The 13,391-nt window shown below is 46.4% G+C and overlaps 1 protein-coding gene across 1 annotated transcript in view; it reads left to right on the top strand.

Annotated features, from left to right (window-relative positions):
* The window catches only part of LOC137526098 (BAI1-associated protein 3-like), a 279,756-nt gene that overhangs the window by 258,372 nt on the left and 7,993 nt on the right, over nt 1-13,391 (top strand). Inside the window, exons 3-4 of the mRNA XM_068247314.1 lie at nt 9,707-9,788; nt 12,286-12,315. Of these exons, the coding sequence (XP_068103415.1) occupies nt 9,707-9,788; nt 12,286-12,315 (112 nt within the window). The remainder of the gene's footprint in view (nt 1-9,706; nt 9,789-12,285; nt 12,316-13,391) is intronic.

The following is a 13,391-nucleotide window of genomic DNA, read 5'->3' as shown; positions in this document are numbered from 1 at the left end:
TCGATTCGATCATTTAGATCGAATAAACAGGATAATCGAACGTTTTTATTGCACCATGTATGGGTAAGAGAGATTTTTAACTTCAGTATTGCCTTTTTGGCTTCCTTCTAAACTGTTTAACACAGGAGAATAGAGGTTTAAATTAGCTTTTGCAGCCTGACAGTTACTCTTTACAAGAGGAACATGAGCACGGTTTATTTATTTATGTTTATACTTCCTGTTGTAAAGGCAAAGAATTCAGCCTGGTAATGGCTAGCTCTCTGACTACCACGCATTAAAGAGCTATAATCAGTGGCGTAGCTACAAACCTCTGGGCCCCGATGCGGAACCTGGATGCGGGCCCCCCCCGGCAACAACCGCCCCCCCCCCCCTCCCCACAACACCCGACGCACACACATATCCGAATCCCTATAGCTGTGCATGGCATGGCTATATCAATTCAGCTTTGCAGCAGCATGGATGCCACGTTCAATTTGCAGACATACGCAGCACCCAGAGGAAATAGGGCAATTAGTAGCAAGATGCCTTTAATTAGATAGATTACTATCAGTATAGGCATAGAATAAAGATGCATACACACATTCAATTTTGATTGGTCAATCACTGACCAATTTTATCACTGCATGTAGTATGAGGGCCAAGAGACTTTGAATACTGTGAACAGAGCTGGGCTCTCATAATACCTACAAGTAGTAAAATTGGCTATTCAAAATTGTATGTATGTACCAGGCTTTACAGCTAATACTGTACATTCAATTAAGCTGGTTTACAATCAGTAAAGGGACAGAGCAACACCTTATACTGTACATACTGGAGGTAGCAGGGATCAGAACACACTGCAGCTAGTTTACTGTCAGTACAGGCACAGAGCAACACCTTATACTGTACATACAGGAGGTAACAGATCAGCAAACACTGCAGCTAGTTTACTATCAGTACAGCCACAGAGTAACAGCGTATACTGTACATGCTGGAGGCAGCAGAGATCACCACACGTTGCAGTTAGTTTACCATCAGTACAGGCACAGAGTAACAGCTTATACTGTACATACTGGAGGTAGCAAGGATCAGCACACGCTGCAGTTAGTTTACCATCAGTACAGGCACAGAGTAACAGCTTATACTGTACATACTGGAGGTAGCAAGGATCAGCACACGCTGCAGCTAGTTAACTATCAGTACAGGCACAGAGTAACAGCTTATACTGTACATACTGGAGGTAGAAGAGATCAGTACACACTGCAGCTAGTTTACTATCAGTACAGGCACAGAATAACAGCTTATACTGTACACATTGAAAGTAGCAGAGATCAGCCCGAACCTAGTGCTGGGAATACACGGCTCGATTCTGAGCTGATAAGATGGCTCAATAGATAATTTCCGACACGTCCGATCGTTTTGCCGCTCGATTCTGCATTGGGGACAATGGAAAAAGATAAGAAAAACAAGCGGAAAATAAGAGAATCGCCCACAGATTTGAGTGGCAAAAACGATTGGGCGCAGAATCGAGCCCCAGAATCAAGCCCCAGAATCAACCCGTGTATTCCCAGCATAAGGCCCGGCTCACACTTACGTTTAAAAACTTTGCTGCCAACACGCACATATATATACACACACACTGCTGCTGACTGACACACACGCACGCACGCACACACGCACACACCTTAGCACTGGGTCACAAAGCTGACTGGTAATACCAATTTGTATTATACAAACATGCCTAATTAAACTTCACACTTAAATAGGATAATAATACAAGTGCTTAACCACTCCATAATACTAAAAACACTGCAATAAAATGCTACATTATAAAGCATAAATTCCCTGGACAGATTATAGGACCAACACAACAAACATACCCAGGCAATCAGGGGTGAGCCTGGGGTGCCTGGCACCTGGGTGCAAGATTTTCTCTGGCGCCTATGGGAGTGTTTAAATTAACCGCGCCCAACCACATAACCACACCTATGTCCTGCCTAATCACACCCACACCTTCCACCTCTTTACGCATGCATGTGATACCCCATTCCTACCCCTCTTCCATTGGCTTGCTCCTGGCTGGCTTTGGCTGCCTGCGAGTCTGCTAGTCTCTGGACTGACGCAGGCTGAGAGATTCTGCGAGTGCGACGCAGTCACACACTGCGTATTTATGGCTGCCTGCGGCCACCCTACTCTCGCTCGCTGTCGTAGGCTCCTCCCCCCGCCAAGCCCAAGCGTGAGGTGGGCTGCCTGTATCTTTCCCGTTGCGCTGCGCAGCTTGCCAGTGTTGCCAACCTTTCATGTTATTTTTTACTGACAAATACCTAAAAATTTACTGACAAAGATTATTTTTACTGACAAAATTTCCCCACTAAATGCACATAAGAGACACTGTTTCACCAGTAAATGCACGTAATGACAGACAGCCTTTCATCAGTAAATGCACATAATGAGAGACAGCTTTTCCCCAGTAAATGCACATAATAAGAGACCGCTTTTCACCAGTAAATGCACATAATAAGAAACCGCTTTTCACCAGCAAATGCACATAATAAGAGGCAGCTTTTCCCCAGCAAATGCACATAATAAGAGACAGCTTTTCCCCAGTAAATGCACATAATGAGAGACAGCTTTTCACCAGTAAATGCACATAATAAGATACAGCTTTTCACCAGTAAATGCACATAATAAGCCCTTTAGGCAGTGAGTGACAGGGAGCCCCTTTAGGCAGTGAGTGACAGGGAGCCCCTTTAGGCTGTGAGTGACAGGGAGCCCCTTTAGGCAGTGAGTGACAGGGAGCCCCTTTAGGCAGTGAGTGACAGGGAGCCCCTTTAGGCAGTAAATGGCAGGGAGCCCCTTTAGGCAGTGAGTGACAGGGAGCCCCTTTAGGCAGTGAGTGACAGGGAGCCCCTTTAGGCAGTGAGTAACAGGGAGCCCCTTTAGGCAGTGAGTGACAGGGAGCCGTTTTAGGCAGTGAGTGACAGGGAGCCCCTTTAGGTAGTGAGTGAGTGGCAGGGAGCCCCTTTAGGCAGTGAGTGACAGGGAGCCCCTTTAGGTAGTGAGTGAGTGACAGGGAGCCCCTTTAGGCAGTGAGTGAGTGACAGGGAGCCCCTGTAGGCAGTGAGTGAGTGACAGGGAGCCCCTTTAGGCAGTGAGTGAGTGACAGGGAGCCCCTTTAGGCAGTGAGGGAGTGACAGGGAGCCCCTTTAGGTAGTGAGTGAGTGACAGGGAGCCCTTTTAGGCAGTGAGTGACAGGGAGCCCCTTTAGGCAGTGAGTGACAGGGAGCCCCTTTAGGCAGTGAGTGACTGGGAGCCCCTTTAGGCAGTGAGTGACAGGGAGCCCCTTTAGGCAGTGAGTGACTGGGAGCCCCTTTAGGCAGTGAGTGACTGGGAGCCCCTTTAGGCAGTGAGTAACAGGGAGCCCCTTTAGGCAGTGAGTGACAGGGAGCCCCTTTAGGCAGTGACAGTCAGCCCCTTTAAGTAGTGAGTGAGTGACAGGGAGCCCCTTTAGGCAGTGAGTGACAGGGAGCCCCTTTAGGTAGTGAGTGAGTGACAGGGAGCCCCTTTAGGTAGTGAGTGAGTGACAGGGAGCCCCTTTAGGCAGTGAGTGACAGGGAGCCCCTTTAGGTAGTGAGTGAGTGACAGGGAGCCCCTTTAGGTAGTGAGTGAGTGACAGGGAGCCCCTTTAGGTAGTGAGTAAGTGACAGGGAGCCCCTTTAGGTAGTGAGTGAGTGACAGGGAGCCCTTTTAGGCAGTGAGTGACAGGGAGCCCCTTTAGGCAGTGAGTGAGTGACAGGGAGCCCCTTTAGGCAGTGAGTGACAGGAAGCCCCTTTAGGTAGTGAGTGAGTGACAGGGAGCCCCTTTAGCTAGTGAGTGACAGGGAGCCCCTTTAGGCAGTGAGTGAGTGACAGGGAGCCCCTTTAGGCAGTGAGTGACAGGAAGCCCATTTAGGTAGTGAGTGAGTGACAGGGAGCCCCTTTAGCTAGTGAGTGACAGGGAGCCCCTTTAGGCAGTGAGTGAGTGACAGGGAGCCCCATTAGGCAGTGAGTGACAGGGAGCCCCTTTAGGCAGTGAGTGAGTGACAGGGAGCCCCTTTAGGCAGTGAGTGACAGGGAGCCCCTTTAGGCAGTGCGTGAGTGACAGGGAGCCCCTTTAGGCAGTGAGTGACAGGGAGCCCCTTTAGGTAGTGAGTGAGTGACAGGGAGCCCCTTTAGGTAGTGAGTGAGTGACAGGGAGCCCCTTTAGGCAGTGAGTGACAGGGAGCCCCTTTAGGTAGTGAGTGAGTGACAGGGAGCCCCTTTAGGTAGTGAGTGACAGGGAGCCCCTTTAGGCAGTGCGTGAGTGACAGGGAGCCCCTTTAGGCAGTGAGTGACAGGGAGCCCCTTTAGGCAGTAAATGGCAGGGAGCCCCTTTAGGCAGTGAGTGACAGGGAGCCCCTTTAGGCAGTGAGTGACAGGGAGCCCCTTTAGGCAGTGAGTAACAGGGAGCCCCTTTAGGCAGTGAGTGACAGGGAGCCGTTTTAGGCAGTGAGTGACAGGGAGCCCCTTTAGGTAGTGAGTGAGTGGCAGGGAGCCCCTTTAGGCAGTGAGTGACAGGGAGCCCCTTTAGGTAGTGAGTGAGTGACAGGGAGCCCCTTTAGGCAGTGAGTGAGTGACAGGGAGCCCCTGTAGGCAGTGAGTGAGTGACAGGGAGCCCCTTTAGGCAGTGAGTGAGTGACAGGGAGCCCCTTTAGGCAGTGAGGGAGTGACAGGGAGCCCCTTTAGGTAGTGAGTGAGTGACAGGGAGCCCTTTTAGGCAGTGAGTGACAGGGAGCCCCTTTAGGCAGTGAGTGACAGGGAGCCCCTTTAGGCAGTTAGTGACTGGGAGCCCCTTTAGGCAGTGAGTGACAGGGAGCCCCTTTAGGCAGTGAGTGACTGGGAGCCCCTTTAGGCAGTGAGTGACTGGGAGCCCCTTTAGGCAGTGAGTAACAGGGAGCCCCTTTAGGCAGTGAGTGACAGGGAGCCCCTTTAGGCAGTGACAGTCAGCCCCTTTAAGTAGTGAGTGAGTGACAGGGAGCCCCTTTAGGCAGTGAGTGACAGGGAGCCCCTTTAGGTAGTGAGTGAGTGACAGGGAGCCCCTTTAGGTAGTGAGTGAGTGACAGGGAGCCCCTTTAGGCAGTGAGTGACAGGGAGCCCCTTTAGGTAGTGAGTGAGTGACAGGGAGCCCCTTTAGGTAGTGAGTGAGTGACAGGGAGCCCCTTTAGGTAGTGAGTAAGTGACAGGGAGCCCCTTTAGGTAGTGAGTGAGTGACAGGGAGCCCTTTTAGGCAGTGAGTGACAGGGAGCCCCTTTAGGCAGTGAGTGAGTGACAGGGAGCCCCTTTAGGCAGTGAGTGACAGGAAGCCCCTTTAGGTAGTGAGTGAGTGACAGGGAGCCCCTTTAGCTAGTGAGTGACAGGGAGCCCCTTTAGGCAGTGAGTGAGTGACAGGGAGCCCCTTTAGGCAGTGAGTGACAGGAAGCCCATTTAGGTAGTGAGTGAGTGACAGGGAGCCCCTTTAGCTAGTGAGTGACAGGGAGCCCCTTTAGGCAGTGAGTGAGTGACAGGGAGCCCCATTAGGCAGTGAGTGACAGGGAGCCCCTTTAGGCAGTGAGTGAGTGACAGGGAGCCCCTTTAGGCAGTGAGTGACAGGGAGCCCCTTTAGGCAGTGCGTGAGTGACAGGGAGCCCCTTTAGGCAGTGAGTGACAGGGAGCCCCTTTAGGTAGTGAGTGAGTGACAGGGAGCCCCTTTAGGTAGTGAGTGAGTGACAGGGAGCCCCTTTAGGCAGTGAGTGACAGGGAGCCCCTTTAGGTAGTGAGTGAGTGACAGGGAGCCCCTTTAGGTAGTGAGTGAGTGACAGGGAGCCCCTTTAGGCAGTGAGTGACAGGGAGCCCCTTTAGGCAGTGAGTGAGTGACAGGGAGCACCTTTAGCTAGTGAGTGACAGGGAGCCCCTTTAGCTAGTGAGTGACAGGGAGCCCCTTTAGCTAGTGAGTGACAGGGAGCCCCCCCAGCCGCCGCCGCCGCTTCCCCCTTACCTTGCAGGCTGCGGCTTGTCAGACCTCAGGATCAGCGGCGACCCGACCAGTAAGAGCGGGCGCCGGACGCACCCACTCTATATGCGGAAGTGATGTCACTTCCGCATATCAGTGCGGGCGCTGGGTCCTAGCGCCCGCACTATTGGTCGCCGCGGCGCCGCCTGATCGAGGTCTGACGGCTAGAGGGAGGGAGGGAGCGAGCGGCGACTAGAGCGGGGGGGCCTGGGTCCTCCAACACACAGCCCACGGGGCCCCTCCCCTGCCTCTTCATGAGGCGGGCCAGGTCGCTACGGCGACCCCTGCGACCACAGGCCCTATGCCAGTGGCTATAATTCACTGACATGGTGCTGCTGGATTCTTTGCCGTTATGTTTAGACACTGGGAGGTTACATGGTCATATCTGCTAAGGCTTAAAATGAACCTCCGAACTAAAAATCTACTCAGCAGAACTGAAAAGGCTTGGTGTTTCTTTAACAGTTTCACTGCATCAGAACTTTGTTTTTCTTACCAAAGCATCATTTTAGCTGCATTTTTAGGTAAGCTCCACCCATCAAAGAAAACTGCCCGGGCTTTTTTTCACTGATGCTGCGCAAAGTATGAAGGGATTTCCTATGTTGTTATTCATGTTGCCTAGCAACTGGGAGGGGTGATCAGCACACAGGACAGTTGGAACTGTGTCTCATGCTCCCTGTCACCTCCTTTCAACCAAAAAGATGGGTGCCCTCATGAAATCAAACATTTGCCAGTTCTTTTAAAAAAGGGGTGGGTAAGAGATTATATTACCTATGTATTTTAATTAACATAACTAACATAACTTAATGACAGTATGTTTGTTTAGGCTGAAGTACCTCTTTGAGGCTCATACACACATCCGGCTTAATGCACAACCAACCGCACAACATAACCAACCACACAAGTTATCTACCCGACAAGTACACACACGCCAACCAACTAAACAACAAACTCACTTAAATACTACACGTGCAAGCTAAATGACAAACTGCACAACATGCCTGCATTCAAAATCAACAAAGTTGCTCCAAAGACTTGTACACGCATTCCAACTTGCCTGATAGTTGGGCAGATTGATCCACCGATTGGATTTGGCAAACAACCTGTTATCAGTTGGTCATCTGGTTACTTGCCAGCCATACATACAACCCAACTTATCTTCCAACAGACAAGTTTGGAAGATAGTTGGACAGATTGTTGGTACGTGTGTATGAACCTTTAGAATCTAGACCAGGCATGGGCAAACTTGGCTACAAGTCCCACAATGCATTGCAGGAGTCTGACAGCCACAGTCATGACTCATAAAGGCAAATGCATTGTGGGATTTGTAGTTCCTTAACAGCTGGAGGGCCAAGTTTGCCCCATGCCTGATCTAGACTCTTGTAAGAGTGACGGAGACCTACAAATGCCACCAGAAAAAGCAGAGACATCAGCTTAGGCCACACAGAAATCTTGATGGGGCAGAGTGTTCTGTACATGCAGATAGGCACCCAGTATATCAAGTTAGAACTCTTCACTGAAGAAAACGTTCAGAGATACAACCATCAGGTAATGCAGCTTACTTAGAAGAGAGGAACACAGAATGAATACAGGACATAACAATACCATAGAGATTGTCATCACATTTTACACACATGACATCTCGTGGTTGATTTACTACACTGCAGTTTAGGTAATAATCCTGTTGATACTTCCAACAAATATCACAGTGAGTGGTCGCTACCGGTTACTGAAGTCTTTCAAATAACTATTCGATGAATTGTTGGCAGACAAAAAGAACAATAATTGTGTCAACACAGGTTTTTTCCCCCCATGATTCCCATCAGAAAATAAGAAGTATCATTAGAGGTCCATTTGTAACAGCAGCTAGCACTGCTGAGGTAGTAAAGCTGTATACTACACACGTCACTTTACATAAGTAATCTGATTGGTTGCTCTCTGGGCAATAAGAGTATTCTTCTTTCAGAATGTGCTTCATACATGAGGCTTTATGGCAGCTGATTTATCAAGGCAGATGCAAAGAAAACTAGAGGAAAAATCCGGACAGGTGTCCCACTATCTCAGATCACCGTTTAAATTTAAAGAGGCCTCTTAGTGTATTTTTATGGTGTATGTTAAATACAGTAATGACAGAGCCTGATACGCATTCTCTGAAGCAGAGATGCAAATAATTCCAATCTGAGGCAAAATATATTCTAATATAATGCAAATTTATGCAGCCTTAAAATGGACCAATAAACCTTTTAACTGCCAATTTAGTAGCCTGCAAGTGCTTCATGCCAAATCATTTTAGAAAATGTTATTTCATTTACGTGATATTTTCTTGCCACTACGTAGCACACTTGATTAGGGCGCACACACGTTATAGCACATTTTTTTGACAAATTGCATACATCCATGGACCATTGCACCTATATTGAAAGTCATTGGGCTGCTTCCTGCTCTTTTACCCACATACAACGTGCTTTACCGATTCTATTGTAGTTTGGCGCAATTACAAAGTTGCACAAAATAATAATAATAATAATAATAATGTGTGGAAAACACAGGCAAAGAAAACAATCCCATTGTTAAAAAAAGTTAAAATTAGCAACAATATCATACAGATAAGTGTGGTGTAATAACAGTTATGAAGCTCAAGCCACAGTACATGGACAGTGCAGTAAGTCAAAAGTAAGGGGTAGTGTAAAAACATGTATTGACCTCTAGATGGCAGTGTGGGAAGGCACAATAGATAGATGACTTTTGCTATTAAAGTGCACCTCCAGACTAAAAATCTACTCAGCAGCACTTGGTGTTTCTTTAACAGGTTCACAGCATCAGAAGTTTGTTTTTCATACCCAAGCCTAATTTTTAGCTGCTTAGAAGCTAAGCTCCGCCCCATCAAAGAAAACTGCCCGGACATTTCCCCCCTGATGCTGTACAAAGCATGATGGGATTTCTGATGATGTTCTTATTGCCTAGCAACTGGGAGGGGTGAACAGGACACAGGACAGTTGGAACTGTGTCTCATGCTTCTCGTCACCCGCGACCTTCCGCCCGTGGCAGTGTACTAGTATGCTGATCAGTGAATGGGAACACAGTTCCACAGTTCCCAAGTACCTGTGATCAATGACCACCGGCCTCAATGCGATTCCATGGTCATTAATAAATTGAAAGTAAAACCACACATACACACTATTTCCAGTACACAGGATTAAACTGGGGAAGCACATAGAAGCACAAGCTACTGGGGTAGCCACTGGCCAAATAGTAAAATAACACCCTACAAGCATTTTATTAAATAAAAATACACTAATTCCCTATTAAAATTAACTAAATTAATTTCATTGTGATAAGTAGTGATAAAGTTATTGGTGAATACATGGAAGGAGCACTGAAAGGTAAAAATTGTTCTGGTCCATAAGGGGAAAAAAACCTCAGTGGTGAAGTGGTTAAAGACCTATTTCTGCCTTGGAACATACCACCATTTTTGCTGTGCTATCACCATAAATTAGACAGAGGTAAATATTCATGAGGGTGATTTTTTTCAAGCAACACTGAATAATGTGACCACAGATATTTATACCGATGTAATTACAGTGAAGAGACTGATTTGTAAGATGCCTTTGTTACCCTTCATAAATTGGCCCTGATCCCTCTGCGTTCCTTTCTTTCTTTCAGCGAGGAGCGGAGTGATTTTTTCGATAGAATGAGAAGTATACTTCAGAAACAAGAAAATATTCGGCGGTGCTGGAGGACCGAGGTACAGTGCGTTCAGCTGTTTGTGCCGTTATTATTGCTCAATTCCTAAAATAGCCACCTAGCACAGCTGTAATGAGGAGTCGAATGAGTTGTGAAGAAGCCACGCTGAAAAGCTGCTCGCAATCAGCCGCGATGTGAGACAGACACAATAGCAACACATACAGTGCCAATCAATTCACTTTGACAGGAGGATCAGTTTGTGTTCAGGAGCTGTATGAGTGATAGCTGTGCTGCCAGCCACATAAATGTACCTGATGGGATGCAGCGCCCACACGCCCCACATATGAAATATGTTCTCAGGTGGCTTTAGAAAGTTAAAGTGATTCGATTTTCATGGCAAAAGGGAACTATAGTCATCCTTTTGTAAGCTACAGAAATGAATCTTGTAACCTTAACAGCGAAATAAACACTTTAAAGTGTACCTGAACCGAAGCTCGGCTACAAAATGAGATGCTTACCTAAAGAGAGAGAAGCATCAGGATCCTATTGAGACTTCCCTCGCTGCTCTGATGGCCCCTTGTTGCTGAATATGGCCCCCCTCCCCCAAAGATTAACAACAAGGTATTGTTGCTAATCACATCAGGGCTGCGCATGCAGCTCCTCTTCCTTCAGAGGGCTTGTGCAGCTACTGCACGGCCACGATACAGAAAGAAGAGCTGCGCCTCCCCGATGTAGAGGCCGTGCTCAGCAACAGGGGGCTTGGGACCACCGAGAAAAGCTTCAATAAGATCCTGAGACTTCCCTGTCTTTAGGGTAATGTGTTATTTTGAACCCGAGCTTCTGCTTGGGATTACTTTAAAGTGGACCACTGTAAATTCCAAAAAGAAAAGCAAAGCTGTGTGTGAAGCAGCAAATTTTAAAATCAATCTGAAGTCTTATTTATTTTAGCTTTTTTTTTTGGGGGGGGGGGGGGGGGGGGGGGCTAGAGCACAAGGTTGGTTCTTCCTGGGTGGGGTGATACCATCTAGACTGGAAATGAGTGAAACATTCCAGCAGGGATACAATAGAAAGAAAGAGAGTGTAAAGCCCCATTTACACGATACGATTCTTTGTGCAATTCGATTACGATTCTATTTACGATACGATTAAATCCGACATGTCCGATCGGCATTCGATTCATTTCGATTTGCTATTGCAAAACAATGGCAAATCGAATTGAATCAAATCGAATCCCGATCGGACATGTCAGGTTTAATCGGATCGTAAATAGAATCGTAATCGAATCGCACAAAGAATCGTATCGTGTAGATGGGGCTTAAGGCTTTGAGTACTGATGAAGTTGGGCCATGGGTTTGTGGTTTTCCAAATGCAGAATGTTCTATTCTGCTGGAGGTAGAATACAGCAAATGCAGTACGGCACCAATACATATACAAATTACATACCTATTGCACTCGTGGTGGGTTGAAATAAAGTTCATGAACAGTGGCCTAAACTCTTCAAACCTTTGCAAAATACTGTTTTATAGTTTGCTGTCTTTGGCACTGTAGAGAGATCTCCACCACCTCCTGTCTTGATGGTATCTGTGGCTGGGACAGAAAATTAAGAACATTTCCAAAAATAGGAGCACAGACAGCCATAAATCCCTGCAGAGGTTCTAATCCTGTCCTGCTCTATCCAAAGCCAGAATAAATATTCTGGCTGAAGTTAGCTGTTAGACTTAGCACATGTTGGGACCTAATTGGGTTGAATATATTGATTAATTAGACCGACACCCACACTGGGTAAATATTTAGTATTAGTGACTAATGTCTATAACTTTAAAACATAAAATATAAATAAAGTACCTTGCAGTAATTTTTAATGTATTCATTACATCAATATCTGAGGCCTACTGCACTCTTTGAGGGCTTGTTCACACTGCAGGCGTTTTCAGGTGTTTTTTACACGCAGGCAATTTTTAAAATCACCCACCAAACGCTTGTGCAATGAATATCTATGAGAAGGTTCATATCCGTGCGGGTGGTGCACTGTCTGTTCAGTAAAGCGGTGCGTGCACCAGTTTTGAGGTGATTCCGCCTCAATGGAAAGTATGGGAGAAACGCAAAACGCTCACAAAATCGCTTTGTGTAGCGGTTGCGTTTGTGTTTTTAAGAATAAATACATTGTATTTATTCTTTTCTAGGTCAAAGAGTTCACTTCCTGACTTGCATCAGGGAGTGAATTACAAAACTGCTCTGAAAAAACGCTTAGAAAATCGCTAAGCACAAAAACGAATCACCCACCCAAGCGCCGGGAATCGGAAAAAAAGACGCCTCAAAAACAGTCCAACGCGGACGCACGCACAAACGGAATGCAATGTGAACAAGGCCTTATAAACATGTTATTGGGAGAGTTTTTTTCTGCCTTCTGTCCTCAAGTATCTCCTGGGAACAGTAGTTATTTCCCATGATCCTTAGCGGTCACTGTAAGCTGAGGATCTGAACCGTGGGTACTGCTCTCGCTATCATTCCAACCTAGAAAGTGTGTCCGTATTGATTTGTTTCTTCAACTTCTGCAGGAACAGGAAAGAGATAACAGACAACCAAAGGTACCACATTATTTTCTTTTAATTTTACACACTTATTAAGATAATCATTATTTTTTTAGATTTTGTACAAAGTTGCTCTTTAAAGTGTACAGAGAGGGCACCCTACAAAGTTTTTTTGTACTTACCCAGTGCTTCCTCCAGCCCCATAAGTTTGGATGCGTCCCTTGCTGCCTTCCATTTAGCGGCAATGAGCCCGGTAATTGGCTCAGTTGGCTCCAGTCTGAGTCGGCTGACTCAGGTTGACTCAGACTGGAGCCGATTGAGCCAGTTACTGGGGCTGATTGCAGAAGAACGGAGGACAATGGGAGGATGGCGAGGGACGCATCCATGCTTATGGGGCTGAAGGAAGCCCAGGTAAGTAAAAAAAAATGTTCAATTGCAAGGTCTCTGGGTTTCTTTAAAGCCAAAGTGCTATGGGTGTGGCCATTATCATCATCACTCTGTATAGCACTACGGAATATGTTGGCACTTGATAAATTAAGAAAAATAATTATGTGAATTATGTGAATTACTTTAGCCGCACCAAGCTTCGGCACTATGTGGCGGGCGGCGGACGCCAAAGAGCCTTGGTTAGTTCTAAATGTATTAAAATTACATGAAACTGAGATGACACGATATGCCACATGAGCAATTCAATTTGTCTTCTGTACAACTACATTTCTTTATTTAGAAAGCGTCACTAAGATTCGGAGCTCTACTGAGCTGTGGTGAGATTTGTTAGCTTGCAACTATTCACTGAGATCCAACACACAGATGTTTTAAATGTAAGATTTAGTATCTTATAGACATTTACTGAAAGTTATTACTCTGTTCAAATGTACTAGTCTTCAAGGATTTACTGATATCTGGTACTCTACCAAGGTTCACCAAGATTTTTTACTTTATATAGATTTACTAGACTGAATAGATTTATTGAGATCTGGTAACCTAAAAGGTTCACAGAGATTTGTTCAACAAGCAAAGAGAGGGTGGTGGAAAACACCCCTTGGTGCGATCAGGCCCCTATCAAGTATGCTCAGCTGCTCCCGATAATACCACTGTAGAGAAAAATATAAAAAAGAAGGGGCACTTTGAGT

The sequence above is a fragment of the Hyperolius riggenbachi genome, chromosome 7 (assembly GCF_040937935.1).
Source record: "Hyperolius riggenbachi isolate aHypRig1 chromosome 7, aHypRig1.pri, whole genome shotgun sequence".
NCBI lineage: Eukaryota > Metazoa > Chordata > Amphibia > Anura > Hyperoliidae > Hyperolius > Hyperolius riggenbachi.
The sequence above is the reverse complement of the archived record's forward strand: the minus strand, read 5'-3'. Positions and strand labels throughout refer to the sequence as shown.